Consider the following 21987-nt stretch of genomic DNA (forward strand, 5'->3'; position numbering starts at 1 on the left):
CTAAGCACACAGGGCGGCCCGGCCGGGATGCCCCGCCCCACCACGCCCCCTGCAGCCCCATCCTACCGTGACCAGGGTCCAGGAGCGGATGAGCTGCAAGTCGCGGCTGAGGCTCTGCCACGCCAGCAGGCTCTTCAGGTCCACGTGCAGCTGGTGCCACAAGGTGACCAGGGCCTGGTGCTGGGCCTCCAGCCTGGCGGGTCAGGGGTTCGCTCAGAGAGGCCGGGCGCCCACCCCCACCACCCACCCACTCGAGGGACCGGACCGCGGACCACACACCTGGTGACGGCCTCCTGGGCCTCCTGGTTGGGCGGGGGCACGAGGAAGCACACCGAGGGCACAGCGGCCTCGCTGCCGCCGCTGCTGACCACCTTCCAGTGGAACGGCTGCACGGGGCCCACCAGCTGGCACTCGTCACCCTTGTGTACGGTCACCTGGGGCAGCCAGGGCTGTCACGGCGTGGCCACCGCCACCCCCAGCAGCCACACCCCCCCCAGCCACGTGCTCCCTGAGCAAGCCCCCCCGGCCGCCAGCCTCACCTCCACCTGCTTGTAGTCGCACACGGCCAGCAGTGGCACTCGGCCCCGCACGGGGTGGGCGGGGTTGCGGGGCTTCAGCTGCACGATGGCCTTGGCCCGCTTGGCGAGGCCCGAGAGGTGCCCCCTGTACTCGTTCAGCTGCTCCTTCTCGTCCTGCGGGGAGGGGGCAGCGCAGACACCGTGGGCCTGGGCAGCGGTGTGTGGAGACCCGCACGCCGGCCCTGAGATCGGGGGTCCTTCCTGCTGCCCCAGCGCAGGGCGCCACGCACCTGGAAGCAGCAGGTCTGACCAAGGCAGGCCCCCGGGGCTCCAGCAGCTCCCACGGACCCCCGTCCTTCCTGCCAAGGCCCGAGGTCACCCTCCCCCGTCCCAGGTCACACGGCATCTTCCAGGGGAGGGTCCCCAGCAGCACTCTGTCCCCTCCCCCCTCTCCCTGCAGGTCACCCACCTGCTCTTGTTCAGCCCGCCAAGGGGCCCACCCCACCAAGGAGTTCCCAAGGGAGCAGCTCGGGAGTCGAAGCTGCCTGCAGCTCTCAGGGCCTCCTGGACCCCCCACCTCCGCTGACCCCCACTCCGGAGCACAGGAGCCCCAGCCAGCAGAGGCCCTGGCCCCTCAGCCTGGCACTGTGCCTGCCCCAGATGTCAGGCCGAGATGCCAGGGGCCCAGCATGGGAGCGAGCTGAGCCAGAGCTGCCGACCCGGGGCTCCAGGGGAGAAAGGCTCCTGCCTGCCCCGGCCTCTCGGGCCCCCACGCCCCTCCCGCCACCCTCTCCCCCAGACCCACTGCCCTCCCCCCTGCACCGCCGGCTCACCTGGGCGTCCTGCAGCAGGTCCTCGAGGCGCGTGACCGTGATGGAGCGGTCGCAGGTGTACTTCCTGCGCAGCGTCTCCTGCAGCTTCCGCAGCCGCTCCTCCGCCTCCCGCACGTCTGAGAAGAACTGCACAGCGGGACGCGGTCGGGCCGGGCCGGGAGGCCGCGGCCCGGGACACGGGGACGGGGCGCCTGGGCCCAGGGCGGGGCCCCGTGTCTGCAGCGGGGGTCTGGGGGCTGTCGGCGAGCGGGCGGGAGCAGTCTCACCTGGAAGTAGGCGGTGTTCTCCTTCAGGTGCGCCTCCACGCAGCAGCACAGCTGTAGCATCCAGCTCCACTGGGTCTGCAGGGCTGCCTGGAAGGACTGCAGCCCCCGGTCCCCGTCAGCCTCCCAGCCCGCCGCCCCGGGTCCCCAACACCCCGGGTCCCCAACACCCCGGGTTCCCACCGCCCCGGGTCCCCAACGCCCCGGGTCCCCAACGCCCCGGGTTCCCAACGCCCCGGGTCCCCAACGCCCCGGGTCCCCGCCACCCCGGGTCCCCAACACCCCGGGTCCCCGCCGCCCCGGGTCCCCGCCGCCCCGGGTCCCCGCCGCCCCGGGTCCCCAACGCCCCGGGTCCCCAACGCCCCGGGTCCCCCAACACCCCGGGTCCCCGCCATCCTGGGTCCCCAACACCCCGGGTCCCCAACACCCTGGGTCCCCGCCAGCCTGGGTCCCCAACGCCCCGGGTCCCCGCCGCCCCGGGTCCCGCCGCCCCGGGTCCCCAACACCCCAGGTCCCCGCCGCCCCCACCTCCACCGTGGCCCGAGCAGGGTGCTCCTCCCGCAGCAGCCGGTCCCCGGTGTTCTGGATCTCCTTGATCTTCTTCTCCTTCAGCTCTAGCTCGCGCATCAGGGCCTGACACGGAGGCGGCGGGTCTCAGAGGTGGCAGCAGAGCCACGCCGCGGTCTGCCGTCTCCCTCCCAGCACCACCCGAGGCCCCCCCCCCACCCCCCGCCGTGGGGCCTGGAGCCGGACCTGACCGGCGGACCCCGAGGACGGGGCGGCCAGCGGTGGGAGGGCGCGGCCCGCCTCACCGAGTAGCTCTCCTTCTTGGCAGCCATGTTGCTGTTGCGCTCACTCCAGTCGAAGCCCACCTCCTCCTCCTCCTTCTCGCTCAGCCACATCAGCTCCTTGGTGGCGGCCGCCACAAAGCCGTGCAGGCTCTCCAGAGACCGCAGGCGGCCCTTGGAGGAGTTCTGGAGGCAAGCGGGGGGAGTGAGCAGGCCGCAGCCCTGCAGCCCCCCAGCCCCCCGCGGCCCGCCGGCCCCCGCTCACTCACCAGCAGCTTGGCGTACTGCAGGTCCAGCCGGCCCAGGCAGTCACGGTAGGCGCCCCGGATGGCTGGGGAGAGCTGGCCCTGCGACGGACGAGCGGAGTGAGGCCCGCGGGGCCCGGCCCCGGCCCGGCCCCCCCCAGGCCCACCCTGCTCACCTCGTCGGTCCGCGCCCGCTCGATCTTGGCCCGGAACTCCTCGATGGACTGGTGCAGGCCGCGGTGGCTGCCCAGCTGCGCCTCCACGCTGGGCAGGTCCACGCCCCACTCGGCGCTGTCCACCCGGCGCTGGTTGTCCTCCACCCAGGCCAGCAGGTCCTGCAGGTAGCGCAGAGAGGAGTCCTCGAGCTCAGGGCGCCGCGAGGTCTGCACCGTCACCTGGGTCACCTGGGTCACGGGGGCGGGCACGCCCGCCTTCAGCCGGAGGTTGTACTCGGTGCGGATGGCCACCAGGCGCTCGTGCAGGCGGTACACCCTGGGGACGGGGAGGAGCCGGGAGGGTGAGCAGGGAACTGGCCGCCCCCTCCCCCCCCCCACTGGCTCCCCGGGCCCCCCCCCGGGGGGGGCGCGGGGGGCAGCGGGTGCAGCCCACCTGCGGTACATCTGCTCGCCCTGCGGGTGACGCCCGTCCTTCAGGGCCTGCACATCGTTGAACAGCAGCCGGATCATGCCGTCCGCCTTGTCCAGGTCCCACTCCACCTCGCCCGCCCGCTGCGGCCCCTTGCCTGCTGCCAGCAGCCGGATGTCCTGCAGGGGGGTCGCCCGGCTCAGGTCCAGCCGGACCTTTGCCCTTCCCTCCTCCCGCCCCTTCCCAACGTGCAAATCGCCAGCCCTGGCTCAGGGGGCCCGGGGCTCTGGTCCCAGGGCCTCTCTCTGGGTCCAAGCAGCCAGACTCTCCAGGGCCTTCTCCAGGGCTCTTGGCCTCTCCCCCAACCCCGCCACCACACCCTCCAACAGCAAGCCCTTGGGTGTCATCGGCTGCTGCCTGGTACCCGGGAGCCAGCTCAGCCCATAGCAAGCAGCCAGGGCTGGCCACACACCAGGAGGGAGGAGCCGGGGGCGACCAGGCACCGCCCCGCCACCAGAGCCCAGCCCCACCCGCCCCCGCCCCTCGCGGGCCCACCCCTCACCGACTGCAGCAGGGCGTCGGCCTGGTTCAGCTGCTCCTCGCACAGCCCGGCCTCCATCTGCAGTTTGCTGACCACGCGCTGCAGACACTCCAGCCTGCACCCAGCACCCGCGGGGCCAACGAGAGGGGGTTGCAGCCTGGCTACCCGCCGGAGAGCAGCGCACGCCCTGCCGCCCCGGGCCTCCCCGCCAGCCAGCCTGCAGGCCGCTGCCTCGCTGGCCCGAGTGTGGGTTTCCCGGCCTGGGGGGGGGATTTCCTCCCCGGGCAGTGACTCACTGGCGGGTGGCTTCCCCACCGCAGCAGCAGGGCCCCACCCGGCAACCGCAGCCTCCCACCCCCAGCACCGCCCACCTCTCGAACTCGGTGCGGAGCTGCTTCTCCCGCTCCAGGATGGCCACGTGCAGCTTGCCCCACTCCTTCTCCACGTCCAGCGGGTGGTAGCCGGGGGGCACCTTGAGCTGGCCTGCTTGCACGGCCCCCTGTGGGCGGAAGCCAAGCGCTCAGGCCTGGGCCAGCAGGGCTGTCGGGGGCCCAGCCCCCCAGACCCCGCCTGCCTGGTCTGGAACCGTCCTTGTCCCTGAAGGGAACAGCCCCTGGACAGCCTCATTCACCCCCGGGGGCCCCTCCTCACCCCTGACGTGCCCCCCACTCACCTCCAGGGACTGGTAGATGACCTTGGACCGGTTCTTGTCAGCCTCCTTGGCTGGAAGCTCTGTCTCCTTAAACTTCAAGAACTGGCACCACAGGATCTGTGGGGACAGCGAGGTCAGCCACCGGGCCCGGGGCCCCTCGGCAGGCGCGCGGCCCCGCCCGGGCGGACAGGCCCACCTCGATCTCCTCGAAGCTGGACGGGAACCTGCGCTCCTCGAAGGCGGCGGTGTGGTGCCGCACCCACTGCAGCAGCAGCAGCACCAGCTCCCGGTACTCCTGCCAGCGCAGCTGCAGCTCCTGGGGGCGAGCCAGGGCCGTTGGGTGCACCCCGCCCCCCCCAGCCCACCCCACCCCCCGCCCGGGCCCACCAGCCGCCACTCACGTTGGCCTTGACCCCGTCCTGCACGTCGGGCACCCGGGGCATGGCGTCGTACAGCGACGAGACGTACGTGATGATGGACTTCTCGTCGGGCTGGGGGACGTCCACGTCTGGGGGCGGTGGGACAAGGGTCAGGGCACCCCTGCGGACAGCAGGAAGGGAGAAGGGAGGGGGAGGGGGCAGCGGCACGCACCCTCAGGGTCCAGGAGCCGCGTCACTCCCAGCTCCCGCTCCGCCACGGAGAAGGCCTGGTCCAGGTTCTCCAGGTTGGCCTGGGCGTACACCTTGTTCATGTCGATGAGCACGGGCCTGCAGGCAGAGTGGCCGGTGGGGTGGGCGGGCAGGAATGGGGGCGGCGAGGCTCCCCCCGCCGGGGGGGGGACTCCCTGATACCCCATAGGCAGCCCCAGCCCCACGCTCCCCTGGAAAAACGCACGCCCACCCCCCTAGGGCCCAGCTCTGCCCGCCCAGGTAGCCCTCTGCACTGCAGGCCTGGCACTAAAGGGCTTACAGGGGCACGGGTGCAGGTGGGGTACACGGAGCAGAGGGTTCCAGTTGGCCGGGGTTCCCCGCAGCCACCTGTCCCCTGGGGCCCAGGTCCTGGGTGGGGGCTGGGGTCCTCTGAGGGCCTCCCCAGCGCAGCCCAGCCACCCAGACCTCTCCTGGGGCACCCACGTGGGGCAGGCGCTCATGGCTGTGAGGAGCAGCAGCCCACCGGCCCTCTGGCCTTGAGGAGGGGCCCAGGGGAGGGTGCGTAGGGTGCGGGTGGGGCTGGCCTGCACCTCCCAGCGAGGAGAGGCTGGCAGGGGCACTCCTCCCCGCCGGCAGCGGGTTCCTGTCAGTGGGAGGCGCCGCTCCGCCACCCTCCCTGCCCTGACCCGTGTGCAGTCACCAGCTGAGCTGCTCCAGGGCGCCCCGGACCCCCAGCCTCACTCTCCAGCCCCCGGGCCGCCTACTTGTGCCGATGGATGATGGCGTTGAAGAGGCGGCCATCGCGCCAGCTGGAGGTGAAGTTGTCGCAGCGCAGGCCCGGGTAGCCCTCCACCATGCGCTGCGACCACAGCAGCAGCTTCTCCTTGGCCGTCATGTCCTCGGACTGGCCGCTCACCTGGATGTCCGAGATCTGCCCCGCGTGGCGGGCAGGAGGCAGGAGCTGAGCCACGGTGCCCCCCCCACCCATGCCCACACCCACCTGTCCGAGGGCAGGGGCGGCCGGGTGCCCAGGTGGGGGTGCATAGGAGCCACCGGGCCAGCAGAGCCCAAGCAGGCCCTCGGGTCCCCTCCTGCACCGGTGGGGCAGCCAGGACCCATCACACTTCAGCCCCACAAGCCCAGGCCACCCCAGCCAGCAGCCGCCAGAGAATACGTCGGAGCCCCCAGCTCCCCCTGCAGACACGTGGTGGATGCCCTGGACGCCCTGGGCGGGGGCGACGTGGCCTGGGGCACACCCTGAACCCCAGCTGCAGGCTCAGGGCTCGCCCACAAACCCAGGCCCGGAAGAGGCTGTCTGGTGGGGGCGGCGCAGGCCGCCCCCCCTCTGGCTGCAGGCAGGGGTCCCGTCGCTGGGTCCGGGCCCAGCCCGCCCCACGGCTCAGGCCCGGGCCTGCCAGCCTGTCTGTGCACCCGCCTGCCTGCCTCGGTCTGTCTGGGGGCCTGCATGCCCGTGTGACTCAGCTGCCATGCCAGCAGGGCTGTGCCTGCCCAGATCTCAGATTTGTGGCTTCCTGTGCAGCCAGGCAGGCAACGGATGAGTCAGCCAGTGCAAGGGGTGCTTCTCCAGAACTTTCCCCGGCAGGCGGCTATACCAGCGGGGCATGCATTCCTCGGCAGGGCGGCTCTGCGGGCCCTGCCCAGCCAGGGCCGGGAGGCACGGGATAGGCAGGTCTTGGGGAGAGAGACCTGGGCCCTCAGGCCACGGAGCTAGCACGGGGCGGGGGTGTGGGCCGGGCGAAGGCAGCAGAAGGCTGCAGTAGCAGGATTCCCAGGGCCCCGGCTGCAGCAGAAGCCGGTGGGCGGCCACTCTACCTGGAAGTGCAGGATGATGGTCCAGATCAGGCCGAGGGTCAGCTTGGGGTTGCCGTCGGCAATGTCATCGTTCCTGATGTTCACCAGCTTCACCTGCAAGCGAGCAGCCCTCGGTCGCACCCGCACCCACAGGCAGCTGGGGGAGGGGTGGGCCCAGGAGGGGCGGGCGCGGGGGGCGGCCTCACCTGGCGGTGTCGGAGGTAGTCCAGGGCAATCTGCACGTTCTGCAGCTTGTGGAAGCGCATCCTCCCCTTCTCCCGGGGCTGGAGGGGGCAGGCGGGTCAGTGGCCACAGAGTGCAGGTGTGGTCCCCACCCACCCTGGGCACCCCCGAGGCACCCGTGCAGTTGAACCTAGGGTCCTCCCCAGGGTGGCAACAGCCCCTCCCATGTCCTCGGTTCGCCCTCCCCGACTGGGAAGGGGCCCATGGGCCAAGGGGCCAGAGGCCAGGCCCAGCAGGGGCCTGGAAGTCCAGCAGCCAGGCCCAGGCTGTGGGAAGGAAGGAAAGGGCTGGGGAGGAGACAATAGCCAGGAAGCCCCGGGCGGGCGGAGGGCGGTGGCACTGGGGGTGGGGTCCTCCTGCTCTTGGTGGCGGGCCCGGTGGGTCTCGGCCTGGCCCTGGGCAGCACAGCGGGCGGCTGGACACAGGGCCTTCTGCCCACCCGAGCGCCAGGCCCCGGTTGGGCCGAACCGGCCGCCGGTCCCGGGTGAGCTGGGCTCCGGCCTTAGGAAGCCCGTGTGCCGCCGCGGCCAGCGGGCCCAACCACTCACCAGGCGCGAGCTCCTGATTATGTCCCGCTCTCTTGGCTGCCCGGCCAGAGCAGGGCAAAGGGTAAAGGGCAGAGGTCAAGGTTCAGAGTCCAAGCAGCAGAGAAACCAAAGCAGAGCAGAGCATGAGGTTACTGTGTCGGGGTTTCGGCGAGGCGAGTGCAGCAGGGCCGTGCGCCCACAGCACGGGGTCGGGGCCGCTCCCAGGCTGGCCTGGCCGTCTGGTCTGGTCTGGACCGAGAGGCCCAGCGAGGCGCAAGGCTGGGCGGGGCAGAGTGGGCTTGCGGGACAGGCCTCGAGGAGGGAAGGCAGGTGGGGCGTCCAGGTGAGGCGGGCGGGGCCGCAGAGGGGGCGGGCGGTGGGGGCACGTACCAGGCTGTCCCCTGAGAGCACCTCCAGCAGGGAGATGAGGTTGTGGCCATCTCGGAGGTCTTCGTACAGGTCACTGATGTGCCTCTGAGCCTGCGGGGCAGGGGTCCGGGTTGACCTCAGGTCCCCAAGGCCACCAACAGGCCCTGGGGGTAGGGGAGCGTTGACCCCAGAAAGCAAGAGGCAGCGGGCCCCCTGAGAGGCACCTACCTCTGCCCTCCAGTGCTACAGGACAGATGAGGAGAGACCAGGAGAGTCCAGGAGGAGGAAGAAGAGGACAGACAGGAGGAAGCAGAGGAGACAGAAAACCACAGGTGTGAGGTGAGAGGTGAGGTCCCAGGCCGGGAGGACCCTGTGGGCAGGGGCGGGGCGACGTGGGCAGGGGCTGGGCAGCTCCGGGTTTGCCTGGAAGGCCAGGGGCACCTCGGTCACCCCCGGCCGGTCTCCTCGGCCCCCACGTGTGCACACACGGGCACCAACCTTGATGAGGTGCTTGTTGACCCACTTGGTGAAGGTTTTCTTCTGCACGCGGTCCCGCTCATCTGGGGGAGACAAGGCCAGGTTACCTGGGGCCTGGGGGGAGCCCCCAGAGACCCTCGGGGGGACCGCGGTGAAGACACAGTGGCTGGTGCCCGCAGAGGGCCTCGGAATCACGCTGCGCCCCAGTGCCCCCCGCCAGACAGGCAAAGCCCCAGGGCCCAGGCCCAGCCAGCCCTGTTGGGCAGGGAGGCGGCAGGGGCACACTCCATCTCCATCCCCCCATCGTCTCCCTGCTCAGAGGGGAGAGTCCGGAGCTGGCAGCCGCGCCCAGAGCCCGGAGTGCGCAAGTCCCAGCCTGCCCCGTCCCCACACACGCCGCCTCCTGGAGCCCCAAGCAGAGGCTCTGAGCGAGACCCAGGCCTGGGCAGGGGCGTGGCAAGGGGGCGCCATGTGGTCTCGAGAGAGTGACGGGCCTCTTCCAGGGCACAGGGACCCCCCCCACCACAGCCCTAGACCCAAGGCCCAGAGGCCGCTGCCAGACCCCCCCCCCCCCCGCCCCCAGCCTGCACCTGGGCCCAGACAGCTCAGAGCCCAAGGCCCCAGCCCCCGTCTGAGTCTGTCCCCCGGATCCAGACCCTCAGAGTCTGCCCCCCGCCCGGAGCCAAGCTTCCTGCCACAGGAAGTGGGCCCTTCCCGCTCAGCCTGCCCTGCCCGGGAGCAGTGCCCGCTACCTTTCTTGCCCTCCGAGGCCCTGAGCACAGCCAGGTAGAGGTTGTCCTCTGAGCTGGTTCTCTTGTGGCCCAGGCCCTGGGGCTCGGGCACGCGGAGCTGGCGCTGAGACATGGCGCCACCCCCGCCCCTCCGCACGCCGTCCCTGGCCCCCAGGTGCCGCGCTCCGAGCGCTCTGTGCTCCGCGGCGGTGGCTGGCGCTCGGCAAAGGGCGCTCGCTCGCTCGCTCCACAGCCAGCGGGCTCAGCTCCCCGCCAGTCGGTGCGGCCACTCCCTGCCGGCTACACTCCCCAGCACCTCCGTGTCCCCGCCCCGGCAGCCCTGCCCCACCCTGCCCGCCCCCCCAGAGGGAGTGTCCCCCCGAGGGAGAGCGCAGACGGCCCCTCCCCCACCGCCACACCCTCACAGACAGAAACAGGAAACCCAGGGGTTTCCTCACCCACCCGCCCGCCGCAGCCCTCGGGGAGGACGGGGTGGGTGTGAGGGGGCCTGGCACTTCACTGCACACAGACCACATCCCAGAGGACATCCCCAGCCCAGCGTGCGGGGCCTGAGTGGGGCTGGACCGGGGGCACCCCCTGGCCACCCCCTCCTTCAGCGAGCACACGGGCGGGCGGGCCTCAGCCTGCTGCTGGAGGGACTCCTCAGCGGAGGGACACCTGGCCTGGGAGTCACACCCCTCCACGGGCCCACAGGCACTGCCAGGGCCCCAGCCCCCTGCGGGCTCCGTTCTGCCCCATCAGGGTCCCCTGGTCCTGTGCGCGTCTGGCCCTCCCCAAAGCTGCCCGTCTGCAGGCAGAACCACGGTGGGCAGGAGCGCACATAGCTGAGTGTTGACTCACCACCGGGCAGGACCGCCCAGCCCCGAACTGAAGAACTCTGCCCCTTGCTGGGAGGGGGCCGCTGGGGGCGAGCACTGGCCCCCCCCCCCCACCAAGTGAGTCAGGGCCGGGGAAGGGGCTTGGGCAGTGACTCACAGGACAGGAAGCCGCTGCCGGGCAGCGGGGGCAGGATGGGTGGGGCTGTTTGCCTTGGGCAGGGTGCACAGATAGCAGCAGCTCCTGGGGCTGCAAAGGTGGGAGACCTTTCCGGGGGCAAAGGGTGCGAGTGCGGAGCTGCCCAGGGCCGGCACCGGGCCGCGCCGAGGGGAAGAATGCACCACTCAGACCGCAGGAATTTTCCAGTCGGAGCGTCTGGCTTGATGTGATCCAGCTGTGAGCCGCCCCCCTTCCCCGCCCCCCAGGCTCCGGGCCTCATTCCGGGAAAAGCTCCCCCCTCCCCATCCGTGCTGCCCCTCTGTGGCCACGGGAGGGCGCCCAAACCCCACGGGGTGGGGCCCAAGCCCCGAGGAGATGGCTGCGCACCCCCTGCCCTCAAATGTCTCAGTCCCCTCCCCACCGGTGGAGAGAGACCCCTTGGCACCACGGACATAGGCACCCCCATCTCCACACCGCCTACCTGGGCAGGGCCTGGAGGAGCTTGGCCACTCAGCCACCCCACGAACCCCGACATCAGCTCTTCACCCCCCAGCACCTTCCCAACCCCTGTCCTTCCCACTCAGACCCTCAAACCAACGCACACCCTCCCCCAGGCTGGCCCAGCCCCCATGTGCCCCCCAGCCAGGCCGCCGGCTCCCCTCAAGGACACGCTGTCCAGCACTGGCCCCTACACATGTGCCTGACCCCTTAACTGTGTGAAGCAGCTGACCCTCTGCCACCAGCCCAGCGTCCCCTAGAGCGGCCGTGGCCCTGAGGGACAGTACTGTAAAAGCACACGCGAGAGCGGGGGCTGGAAGTCCCACAGTGAGTGAAGGCGCGTCGGGGATGGGAAGCCCCAGCGGAGCTCCACAGCGGCGGCAGGCCCGCCCGTGCCCCCCCACCCAGTCCAGGCTGCCAACCGCCCAGTGCCCAGAGGCCAAGGCCGAAGCCCCGCCAGCTGGCCCCGCCCACCGCCCCCTTCTCCAGAGGAGGGATCCGCTGGGGCCTAGGGACCGTTGCCCCGCCTTCCTCCCAGGTGTTTCCGGAGCAGAGCATGGGGGCGGGGCTGCACCTGGGATGGGTGCCGCCCCCTTCCCCAGGCCCGGGCAGCAGTTCCCCTCCTTCGCCGCCCCCGCTCGCCCCCTCGCGGCCGCACCCACCTACGCAGCACAGCTGCCTGTAGAGGTAGCCCCTGCGGGCTCGCTCACAGCCCCCGTCCAGCCAGCACAGCTGTTGCAGCAGGACCTCCGGCGCAGCGAAGGCGCCGCCCGCCCCCCACGTGCTGGCCCCAGCCATGAGCCCCGGAGCCCCGAGCAGGACGAGGGCGCGCGGCACGCTGGTGCCTCTGCTCCCCGGCCCACACGGCGAAGCCCGGCTCTGCGCTCCGCACCCTCCCCCGCTGCCAGCAGCAGCAGCAGCAGCAGCAGCAGCACGGCACGCAGCCCAGTCCCGAAGAACCTGCCCCTGGTGGGGCGCCCCGCCCAGCGCAGTACCGGAAGCCGCACCCCCACTTGGAGGGCCAGGGCCCTACTTGCCCTGGGGGACTGGGGCAGGGGAGGCCGCCCACGGTAACAAAGAAGCCTGGGAACTCGGGGGCTGCCCAGGCTCCGGAGAAGAGGAGCCCCGGGGGACGCCCAGGAGCTGGGAAACTCCCCCCACCCGCCTCCGAGGTTCCCAGCAGGATGCGCTGGAGAGGCTGGGGGAGGGGCAGGGAGCCACTGGCTGAGAACAGCCCGACCACGACAAAGGCACCGAAGCCCCAGGGGCACCACGGGGCAGTGGAGACGGGGAGCCACCAGGATAGCGGCCGAGTGGGAGCCCCTTCCCCACTCGGGGACCGGGGACGAGACTGGGCTGAGCGAGGGCGGGAGAGAGGGCCAAACCCGAGAGGGAGAAGCGGCCCGTGCAGCGCACCGCAGCTGAGTCACACACGCTCGCTCCCCAGCCGCAGAAGCCACGCCTAGAAGCCCCGTCGGACGCAGACCTCACTCAGGTCGAGCAGGTCTGGCACGAGTCTGAGGCCGGCCAGAGGGCGGCCTGGCCACCCCCGCCAAGGCTGAGGCTCCAAACCCCGAGGTGTGCTGGACGCAGAACTGGACACGGCCTCCCCATCCCCACTGGAGAGTCCTCTGGCCGGGAGCCCGATCCCGGCAGCCCCGCCGGCTCCATTCCCTGGAGCGGAGGCAGGCCCCGCCCCGTCCTGTGTGGGGCTGGGCGGGGCTGCGCTGCGCTGGGCACGGCTGTGGGGGCGGCCCAGAGCGGTGACTTTGAGCAGGGGGGGCAGGGTGCAGCCTGGCTGCCCGCCCCGCGTCCGTCCTGGGCGCTGGCAGAGGGCGCACAGGCACCTGCCTCGACTCTGCAGCTCGGCCTCGAGCCGTGGGTGGGACCTCAGACCTGGGCGGCAGGACACCCACACCTGCGGTTTCTGTGTCAACAGTCACCTGGGCTCACCCTGTGCCTTGCAGCTGGGAAGGGGCTCCCTCCAAAGGGGGCCTCCTGCACGGCTGTGCCCCCTGTGCAGACGGAGCCCCGCTGCAGCCCCTCCCCACGGGTCCACCCAGAAGGGAACCACAGAGCACGCCCCGCCCAGAGGAGCAGGCAGGGTCTCCCCGGCAGGGTGGGAGGCAGGGACCCTGTGCAGCCGCTCAGCTCCGGGACTGGAAGGGGAGGGGACGAGGAAATGCCGGGGTGAGAGGGAGGCGGCCCCTCGCCCCCGCCCCGCCTCCGGCCCCCTTGGGCAGGGGCGGTGTTGGCCGGCGCCAGCAGCCAGCCCAAAGCAGTAGCCGCCAGCGGCTTACCTTGCTCATCCTGCGCCTGCCGGCGCCCCCTGCGCCAGTGCCACACGGCAGCCAGGGTGACAGCGTGGCCCACGACCACCAGGGAGGGAAAGAGGCTGCCTGAGGGCTCCATGGCTCTGGGGCCCCAAGGCTCCGGGCGGAGCGGCCGAGGCGCCTTCTGCACTCCCCTGGAGGCTGGCAGCCCCCTCCCTCCCCTGCGCGAGGGCGGGCCAGAGGGGGCCCGGGACCAGGGACGCCCCGCCTGCCCGCAGGACCGCCCTGCTGCACTGTCGGCCGGGCCGAGACTGGTCCCGTCCCGGGTCCTGTCCCCACACCCAGGAGGCGCCCACCGCCACCCCCCCCCTCCCTCCCACCCGCAGCGGTCCCCCTCCCGGGGCGTGCCCAGCCCAGCTCAGCTGTCCCTGCGCACAGCTATCCAGCTCAAGGTTAGCGGGAGCCTTAACCCCTGCGTACCCACGGCCACACCCGCCAGGAGGAGGAGCCCGAGGCGACTCGTGGCTGTCGCGGGGCCAAGCTGCGGCACCCCCAGCGCAGCCTGGCGGCCTCAGCACGGGCCCCCCGCCCCCACCGGGACGGTGACCCCCATGCCCCACACCCCGTTCTGCCCCCCGGGGTGCCCTCTGGTGACAGCTGCCAGGAGGCACCGAGGGGGGAGCATGCCAGCGCCTCGGCCCTTGCTGGCCCCAGGCCCGCAGCGACCCGACCACACCCAGAGACCAGAGCCCCGCGGAGTCCCAGGGCGCCCACGTGGGACAGCGGATGGGGTCCGAGGGAATGGGGGGACGGCCCGGGGTGGCGGGCCGTGCGGGGGGGAAAGAGAACGGAGCCCTGACCCCGGCCCCCGGCCCGGCGGGCCCCCACCTACCCGGCACGACCTTCATCGGGGACAGTGGCGGGGGCTCTCGGGGCAGACGGGAGTGGGCGCGGGGCGTGGGAGGGTCACGGGCCCTCCGAGGCGGCAGAGCGCGGGCAGCGGCAGTGTCGGGAGGGAGGAGGGCTCAGGGCTCGGCCGTGCGCTGTCAGCAGCAGCGCCTGTGTCCGTGGGGGAGGGGCGCGGTGGGCAGGGGGCCCGGGGATATAAATATCCGGGGACAGCGAGGCCCGTCATCTGTCCAGACTTAGAACATGACGTGCCGGGCGAGGGCACCGGGGCCCTCGGCCTTTCCGCGTCCAGCCCGGCCGGGGGGCGCCCACCGGCATCGCCCCGCAGCTCCCACCGCAGCTCTGAGGAGCAGCAGCCTCCTGGCCCAGCAAGGGCCCACGGAGCGGGGGAGGGGGGCACCCCGCCTGAGCAGCAGTGGGGACGCACGTGGAAAAGGTCACTCAACACCACACCTGCCCCCACAGGCACAGACAGCCCCCCCAAGGCCACGCCCCCTCGGCCCGCAGACCGGGCAGCCCCACAGGGAGCCGGGCCCTGCAAGTGTGGCCGAGCCCCCCATTACCGGGCTGTGCTGCCCCCCCCACAGGCACCCCAGCAGCAGCTGTCTGCGGAAGGCCTGGGGCCCGAGGCCATCCTCGGCGGACGGCCCCGCGCCACTTCCTGGACTGACCGGAGATCCCCGTCCTGCCCCCTCCTCCCAGGCCCCAGCAGAAAGAGGGCTGGGGACTAGACGGGTTTCCGTGGCCTCCTGTGGCGCTTCCGTGGCGAGCAGGACCCTAGTCAGCCCCTCACGGAACCCTGTGGAGTGTGCTGCGGCGGCAGCATCATGCGGACGAGAAACCAGGCACAGAGCAGGCGAGCGGCTGGCCCGCGGTCACAGGGGCGGAAAGGGGGGCCCTGGACGTCCCCCTGGCGTGCCCGGTCAGCCTGCAGGGATGCACGGCAAACCGCACCTGGCCTGTGACCGCCTGCGTCGGGGCAGCCTGGTCCACGCGGGCAGACCCACCCATTGCTTCAGAGACTCATTTCTGAAGGGAGCTGGCCTGCAGTGGCTGGCTCTGCTGGCTGGGGCTGGGCTAGGGGGCCTCCAGAGGAGCCGAGGGGCGTGGGGGGCGGGGGGCTGCGCCAGCTCCTCCAGGGCAGTCAGCAGCCTCCTGCCGCCCCCGCGGAGACCTGGGATGGGGCCAGACGCCCCCGTGGCACACAGGCACGCCCCAGGGCAGCTCTGAGCGGGAACCACGCTCATCCTGCATTCCTGAGGCCCGGCCCCCCAGGGTCCGGTCGGAGGCCTCCCCCACCCTGCCCTGCTGGCCCGCAGCCCTGCCAGGCCCTGCCCTACCTTGGCCCAGCTGAATCAGCTCCTCCATGCTGTACCTGTCCATGGCTGCAAGCACCGGCCAGGCCGTTGGGAGCCCACAGAGAGGAAAGGAAGGGAGGCAGGAAGGAGGGAAGGGTGGGAAGCAGAGGGAGGGCTCCCCACCCAGCTCTGGGAGCCCTGGCTCCACCTCACAGCCACCCCTTAGTCAGAGGGGAGCAGAGCTGAAGGCTGCTGACCAATGGGTCAGGCCAGCCTGGGCGGCTCAGTGGGCCCATCAGCCTGCTCCCTCTGAGCCCTCAGGCACAGCCCCCTCCTCTCCACAGCCCTCCCCCACTCTCACCGCCCCAGCCCCCAGAGTGGGTCCTTCCTGTGCACAGCCCCCCACACCGGCTCCACCAGCTGGGGCAGACGCCACGCCCATGTCCCACCTCCGGGGTCCCCCAGGCCTCGTCCCATCAGCCCCGACAGGACTAGACAAAAGGCAAACCTAGCCCAGCCCCAACCCCTGGTGCCCCACGGCACTCGCGGGACCCAGACGCAGAGCTGGGGACCCTTGCGGGAAGCTGACTGGACCCTGAAGTCCTGCAGCCACACTGGCGAGCAGGGCAGCTCTGTGTGCGGAGTCCGCGTCCCCCAAGGCCCGGGAAGGACACTGCACAGCGGGGGGCGCGCCGGAACCACGCACACGTGCACCTTGGCCCCGTTCCCTAGAACCTCCGGGTTCACAGAGACCTGGGAGCAGCGTTCCTCTGAAGTGCGGACGAAGCCCACGCACGAACACCCACCCCGCCACACACACAGCAGACCCGAACTCCGGGCCAGGCCAGCCCCCACCTCACTGGGCCCAGCAGGCTCCTCTCCATCCGTCAGGGCTCAGCTCAGGGCACCTCCTCAGAGGGGCCCTCCCTGATTGCTCCTAACGCTGCATCCTCACTCAGCTTGCCCCCAGACGGTGGGGGCTCCCCGGGCCAGGGAGCGGGTCTGGATCTGACTAGCCTGTGGGTGACAGAGTTGGCAGACACCTTCCCACCCGAGCAGCAGAGCCCCAGGGCACAGGGCGGGGCCGGGGGCACATGTGACTGTCCTGCAGCGTCCACGGCTCCCTGGCCTGGGCTGGACGGGCAGGGGCAGCCAATTTGACCGGGGGTGTCCTGGTGACCAGCGCAGTTGGCCCCACAGGCTCCTGACCTTGTCCTCCTCCCAGGGGGTAGGGGCCACGCGGGTGGGGGGAAGGCACGTCATGGGGCTTGTTACTTGATCGTCACCCTTAGCGCTCGGAGAAGGAGAGGCTCCGGGTGTCACCAGAACCGCCCCAGCCCAGTGTGGAGCCACCCCAACCCCTGCAGGTGGCGAGGAGGCACCGCACCCCCCCCCCAGCAGCACCCAGGTGCTGTGGGGGCCGAGAGCCGCCCTGGGCTCTTGAGCTGGGCCCCCAGGGAGGGGTGCAGGGGAAAGGGGAGCCCCCACCCGCCGGCCCTGACTCAGCCTGGAGCTGGAGTTCATTTCCTGTTGGAAACTCTGAGCTGCCACCAGCGGCGGCTGCGGCTGCAGCAGGGAAGGGAAGACTGAGTCACCTCTGCCAGGACTGGGGGCGCCCCCCCTCTGCCCACTGCGGCCACACCCAGTCCCCCTCCTGGCCCTGCTGCCAAGTGCCCACCGGGCAGCCCTGCGGTCCGAGGTCCAGCTGCGCCAGGAGGAAGAAGGAAGGAAGGAAGGAGAGAGAAGGAGGGAGGGGTCAAGGTCACCACACCCTGACTGGAGAAGGAGCAAGGGCCGGTGCGAACCACTGAGGGCAAGGGTGTGGTGGTGAGGAAGCCGGGGCCCGGGGCCCCTGGGCCGGGACCTGGGAACCGGACGCTAGTCGGTGCGGACCGGCAGCAAGTGCGAGGCACACGCCTTCCTCCCCTGCAGAAACACGGCCCCCCCACGGACAGGAACCGCAGAGGCCCCGGGAGAGCCGAAGGCGGCCCCTCTGCCCCACAATCCCACCCATCCACGCAGAGGGGCTCCCGGGGCCCGGCCCTAGTGGGCCCCACCCAGACCAGGCCAGGACTGGGGCTCCTGCTCAGCACCTGGGCCCCGTTCACCAGGTAAACTGCTGCCCACCCTGCCGGCTGCACTCCACGCCCCCTCCCCAGCCCCTCAGAGATCACGTTCCTCCCCAGGTGTCAAGACACAGAGCAAAGTGGGGTTCAAGCTGGCCTTATGCTGGGGGGCCTGGGCCGCCTCAAGTCAACGCCAAGGCCGGCGAGCTCCGGGAGTGCACAGGACCCACGTCACCTACCTACTCGGTCCTGCCAGCACAGGCACTTAGGAACAGAAGGATGCCACAGAGAAGGGGGGCAGCGAAGGGTCCCTGGCAACCCCTGGGGCAACAGGGCCTGCCCCATCCTCTGAGACCAGCTCCTACCAAAGCTGGCCTGCCTGGTCTACTCACTCCCGCCACCCAGGGCTGCCCCCCAGGCCACCACCAGCCCCAAGCCAGCCAAGCACCCAGTCACAAAATACCACATCTGAGTCACAAAACCACAGGGGCAGGGCAGGGGTCTCCCCCGTCCTGGGGTACCCCCCTCCCCACTGAACAGACGCAAGGTTCGGAGAGGTCAGGCAGGTTGCCCAGCCACACTGCTGGGGAGCAGCTACACCCCATCCATCCCAGCGCCTCCTCTGAGCATGCCCCCGCCGGGGGCAGACAGGCCACTGGACGAGGGCAGCACTGGGGAGAGGGGCAGGGCTGTGCTACCAGCTGGTCCTGCCAGTCTAGGGTCACAAGCCCCACCCCTAGCCCCAGGGTGTGCCTGGGGATGGGCTGGCAGGGGCCCATGTGCTCCGCTGGGCCTACCCGCCCCAGGTCCTCAAGCCAGGAGGAGGAGCCACGTGGTCCAACACAAGAGCACCCAGCACCCTGGGGCAGAGACAGCGCCACCAGCTGGTGTGAGCAATCCCCTCACCCCCACCGCCGCCCCCAGCCCACCAGGCCTAGGCCCCAGCACTCCCTCCCAATGCCCACAGCTGGGCCAGGATGCAGCTGACCTGTGGCTGGGGCAGGCTCCGGGGCAGGCCTCGCCAGCGTCCCCGCGGTGGAAGCAGGCACCACAGGGGGCTCAGGGGCCCCTTCCTCAGGCTCCTTCCGGCGGTAGACCCGCCGCTCCTCACGGGCAGGGTCCCCAGCTGGCAGCTGCCCCCGCTTGGGCGGGCAGCTCAAGGGACCCTGCACGGCCTGCACGTGAGGGGCAGGGCCGCGGCGCGCCGGCATCACCATGGCGACAGGACGGCGCACGCGCTGCAGAGAGGCAGGCACGATCTCCGGCGGCAGGTGCAGGTACTGGCGCAGGTGGGCCACGCCCTCGTTGGTGAGGTACCAGTAGAAGTGGCGCCAGGCGAAGGTCTCCCGCACGAGGCCGCGCGCCCGCAGGGAGGCCATGGCCCGCATGACCTGCAGGTTGCTGACGCCGGGCACGTGGGGGTGCAGGCTGCGGGGCCGCCGGTCCTTCTTGGCCACCATCACACCCTCCCGGAAGAGCACCTCATAAATGGCCCGCAGCTGGTCCAGGGGCATGAGCATGCCTGCCACCATGGCTGCCTGGCTGGTGAGGAGAGGGCGCGGGCAGGGCACAGGGAGGCGGCCGACGAGAAGCCTCAGCACAGGGAGCCGCAGGGGCCTGTGACAGGCAGGCAGGCGCGCAGGCCGGCCGGGTGCTGCGCTCCAGGGCCTGGACTCGACTTGAGGCTCTGGCGCCTGGCTGCCTGGATCCTGCGATTCCTGCCTGCCGGCACTTGGGCCTGCCCACCGCCTGCGCGAGCCTCCCGCCTGCCCTCCCTCCAGGAGGCCCAGGCCGGCCCCCTCTGACTCAGCAGCAGAGCGGCCCCTCCCACCCACAGCCGCCGGCCCCTAGAAGAAGAGTCGAGGGCACCTCACAGGGGCAGCAACCCCCTCGGCTGCCCCCCTCCCCTCCCAGGCCACTCAGCTCCGACGTCAGAAATGACATCAGTTTCTAAACACTTCCTTCCAGGTTCCTCGGACTAGGGGGAAGGGCACAGGAGCAGCTAGGGACCAAGGATTTCAAAGGTGGCAGGTTGGGCAGAGGGAAGCGGAGGGCAGAGGGCAGGAGGGGACCTCAGGCCGGGGCCCCACACAGGGGTGTGGTCTCAGCGCTTTCGGGGCTCACCAGGATCTGAAGGGGGGTGCTGTGCCCTCTGCGCCCCAGGGATCTGGAGGTCTAAGGGAGGAGGACGAGGACTGGGGCGCTCAAGGGTGGGGACGGGCGGGGCTCGTGGGGACCACAGGGACAGCTGTCACAGCACATGGACAGGAGGGCCACGGGCGCCACCGGCTGCTGTCCATCCAGCCATCGCCACCCCCAGCGCCAGGTCTGAGACAATGGCGGCCCATCGAAACCTTCCCAGGACAGATCAAAGGTGGCCCAGGAACAAGGAGTGTGCTCCACAAGGGGCGGGGGCCTGGAGGGGGCCTCCACCCACCCCACACGCAGGCCAGCTGTCGCAGGCCAGGGCCTCTCAGCTGCCACAGGAAATCAAAGTCACCACGTGTCTGCCTCCCCTGGCCCAGGGCGCGGCCACCATGCAGACAGCCCACCCTGCGGGCCCGCCGGACCCACGCTGGTCAGAGGAGTGCCACCCTGGCAGAGAGGGTGGGGGCCCAAGTGATGAAGGGTGCCAACAGCAGGGCAGAGGGGCAGCAGGGCCCACTAGGAGCCCAGGAACCTGGCCGGCCACACGCATCAGTCACCCCAGACATCCCCAGGCACGGGGAGGGGGGGTAAGGATACCCTGTGCCCCCCTGAGACCACCCAATACCTGACTCCCTCGTGCTTCCGCCCGCACTGACCCACACCCGGATCTGCCCCCCCAAGTGGACACACCCATTCTCAGCAAGCCCTGCAGCCCGGGAACTCATTATAAACTGGGCGGGGCGGGGGATCCCGAAGTGGAAGGCGCCTGCGGCTGAAAGGCAGCACGTGGGGCGGGTTTGTGCAGCTAGTTGCTATGGCACCGCAGAGCTCGCGGCAAACACAGCGCCCAAGCCCACGCTGGCGCAGAGCCGAGGCAGAGGTGGCGGTGGAAACTCGGAGGGGACAGCCAAGCGTTCCCACAGCGCTGCCTGCCAGCTCCCTGCGCCACTCTCCCCCGCCCACCCCGCGGCTAGCCCAGCCCGAAGGCCGCCAGCCCCAGGCGGACCAACTCCGGGAGGGTGGGGCGCCGGCTCCGGGCGGGAGTGAGCGGCGGCACGCCCCCTCAGCCCCCGCCGCAGCGCGGGGGACCAGGGCTGTGGCTTCCTGAGCCTGCACCAGCTGCGCTCCTGGCCCGCGCTCAGGCCAGCGGCCCGGCCCTGTACCCAAGAACGCCCACTCCCCCGGCCTGTCCCATGTCCTCCCACGCGGACCTCCCGCCTCCCTCATGGCCACCCCACACATCCCTGCTATCTTCCCGGCAGGATTCCCCGAGCTAATGCCCCGCCTCCTAAGCACCCCACCAAACAACCCACAGCCCCCTCCCAGGACGATTCCAGGCCACATCCAAGGCTCCCCCGGCGCTTGGACTTAATCAGGTCTCCCTTACACCGGCCAGCTCGGGTCCTGGGCCGACCCACCCAGTTCAGTCACACGGGCGCCATCCCCGGCGGGAGAAAGCAGTAACTTGGGGCTCCAAGAAAGGGGGCGGGGCACGGTGGGGAATCCCCGTCCCTCCGACCAGCCCCGCGCCCTGCGGGAGGAGGGGAAAGCAGCCGGGCCGCCCCTCCCGCTCTGCACTCCTTCCCCGCCCACCACGGACAGGGTAGGGGCACGCCCCCCCCAATTCCCTCCCACCACGGCTTAGAGGACGCCCCTCTCTGCCCCGCCCCCGCCCCCACCGCGCGGACCGCAGCCGCAGTTGCTGATTCAGCACAGCCAGGGCCCAGGCGCCCGCACCCTACCCCTCCAGGTTCCCAAGGCAACCACTCGGGGCCCTCGGACAGCCCCCAGCCACCCCGCCCCAGAACAAAGAACCGCAGTGTGGACTCGCCCGGGGCCAGCCGGCCTGGCGCCTCCCCACAGGGATCCCCACAGCCCCGCCCGACCCCTAGGATGCCGGGCAGCAGGCGGGGCGTGGGGTCCGCAGAGTCCGGGAGAGCCGACCAGCAGCAGGAGCCAGCTCCCATCTCCGCCCCGCCCCGGCTGCAGCCGCCCCGCCCCCTAAGGCGCGCTGCAGGGCTGCTGCAGCGGCTGGAGTCGCCCCGCGGGTCCCCGGCAGACCCCACACCTGGTGGTGCCCTGCCAGGGCAGGGGCGTCAGGCCTTCCCGTCCCCAAAACTGTGCCTGGGAGGCAGCCCCCGACCGCTGCCCCGAGGAGGCTGCGCCCAGCCAGAGGTCACAGCTGGGCCGCGCACCCAGCTCGGTCCCCGGCCTGTACCTTTGAGGGAGCTGATCTCCTGCTGGATGGCCCGAGAGGGGTCCATGTCTCCGGCTGCCCTGAGGGCGTCCCCGCCACGCAGAGTCCAGCCCCGCACCGCACTGCCCGGGCGAGAGCCGCAGCCTGGGGGAGGAGCCCGAAGGCATGGGGCGGGGCTTGCCGGCCTGGGGAGGGGCTTCGGCTGATCGATGCCCGGCCCTGGCGCATGCTCTCGGCCTAGCACCGCCCACCCTTTTCAGCCCCCACCTCCCTAGCGCCTGACCCCAACAACTCCCGCGGGATGGCCAGGCCGATACGCCGGATAAGGACCCACTCAGATGGCCCACCTACCCCACCCCACAGTCCCCGAACGTCCTCCGCTGGCCACCCTCGGAGGGCCTTCGGGGCGCTCCTGCACGTGATGCTCG

General features: G+C 71.4%; 1 protein-coding gene across 19 annotated transcripts in view; it reads right to left on the minus strand.

Moving 5' to 3' along the window:
• PLEC (plectin) overlaps positions 1–21987 on the minus strand; it is a 51458-nt gene that overhangs the window by 14660 nt on the left and 14811 nt on the right. For 2 of the 19 annotated variants that reach the window (XM_036031559.1, XM_036031563.1), the window contains exons 2-23: positions 8465–8526; positions 8195–8209; positions 7988–8077; positions 7034–7111; positions 6849–6941; positions 5780–5946; positions 5017–5132; positions 4827–4933; positions 4622–4741; positions 4447–4542; positions 4145–4272; positions 3795–3888; positions 3257–3411; positions 2824–3139; positions 2672–2749; positions 2427–2588; positions 2143–2247; positions 1618–1713; positions 1352–1477; positions 540–692; positions 280–434; positions 67–193 (exon numbers count right to left, since the gene is read on the minus strand). In XM_036031559.1, coding sequence (XP_035887452.1) covers positions 67–193; positions 280–434; positions 540–692; positions 1352–1477; positions 1618–1713; positions 2143–2247; positions 2427–2588; positions 2672–2749; positions 2824–3139; positions 3257–3411; positions 3795–3888; positions 4145–4272; positions 4447–4542; positions 4622–4741; positions 4827–4933; positions 5017–5132; positions 5780–5946; positions 6849–6941; positions 7034–7111; positions 7988–8077; positions 8195–8209; positions 8465–8526 — 2639 coding nt within the window. Of the gene's footprint in view, positions 1–66; positions 194–279; positions 435–539; positions 693–1351; positions 1478–1617; positions 1714–2142; positions 2248–2426; positions 2589–2671; positions 2750–2823; positions 3140–3256; positions 3412–3794; positions 3889–4144; positions 4273–4446; positions 4543–4621; positions 4742–4826; positions 4934–5016; positions 5133–5779; positions 5947–6848; positions 6942–7033; positions 7112–7618; positions 7941–7987; positions 8078–8194; positions 8210–8464; positions 8527–9195; positions 9362–11330; positions 11560–12968; positions 13132–13833; positions 13963–15190; positions 15249–18202; positions 18917–21580; positions 21677–21987 lie in introns of those variants that run through there. The other 17 variants (XM_028533694.2, XM_028533698.2, XM_036031564.1 and 14 more) reach the window with 16 other exon arrangements.

The sequence above is a fragment of the Phyllostomus discolor genome, chromosome 7 (genome assembly GCF_004126475.2).
Source record: "Phyllostomus discolor isolate MPI-MPIP mPhyDis1 chromosome 7, mPhyDis1.pri.v3, whole genome shotgun sequence".
NCBI lineage: Eukaryota > Metazoa > Chordata > Mammalia > Chiroptera > Phyllostomidae > Phyllostomus > Phyllostomus discolor.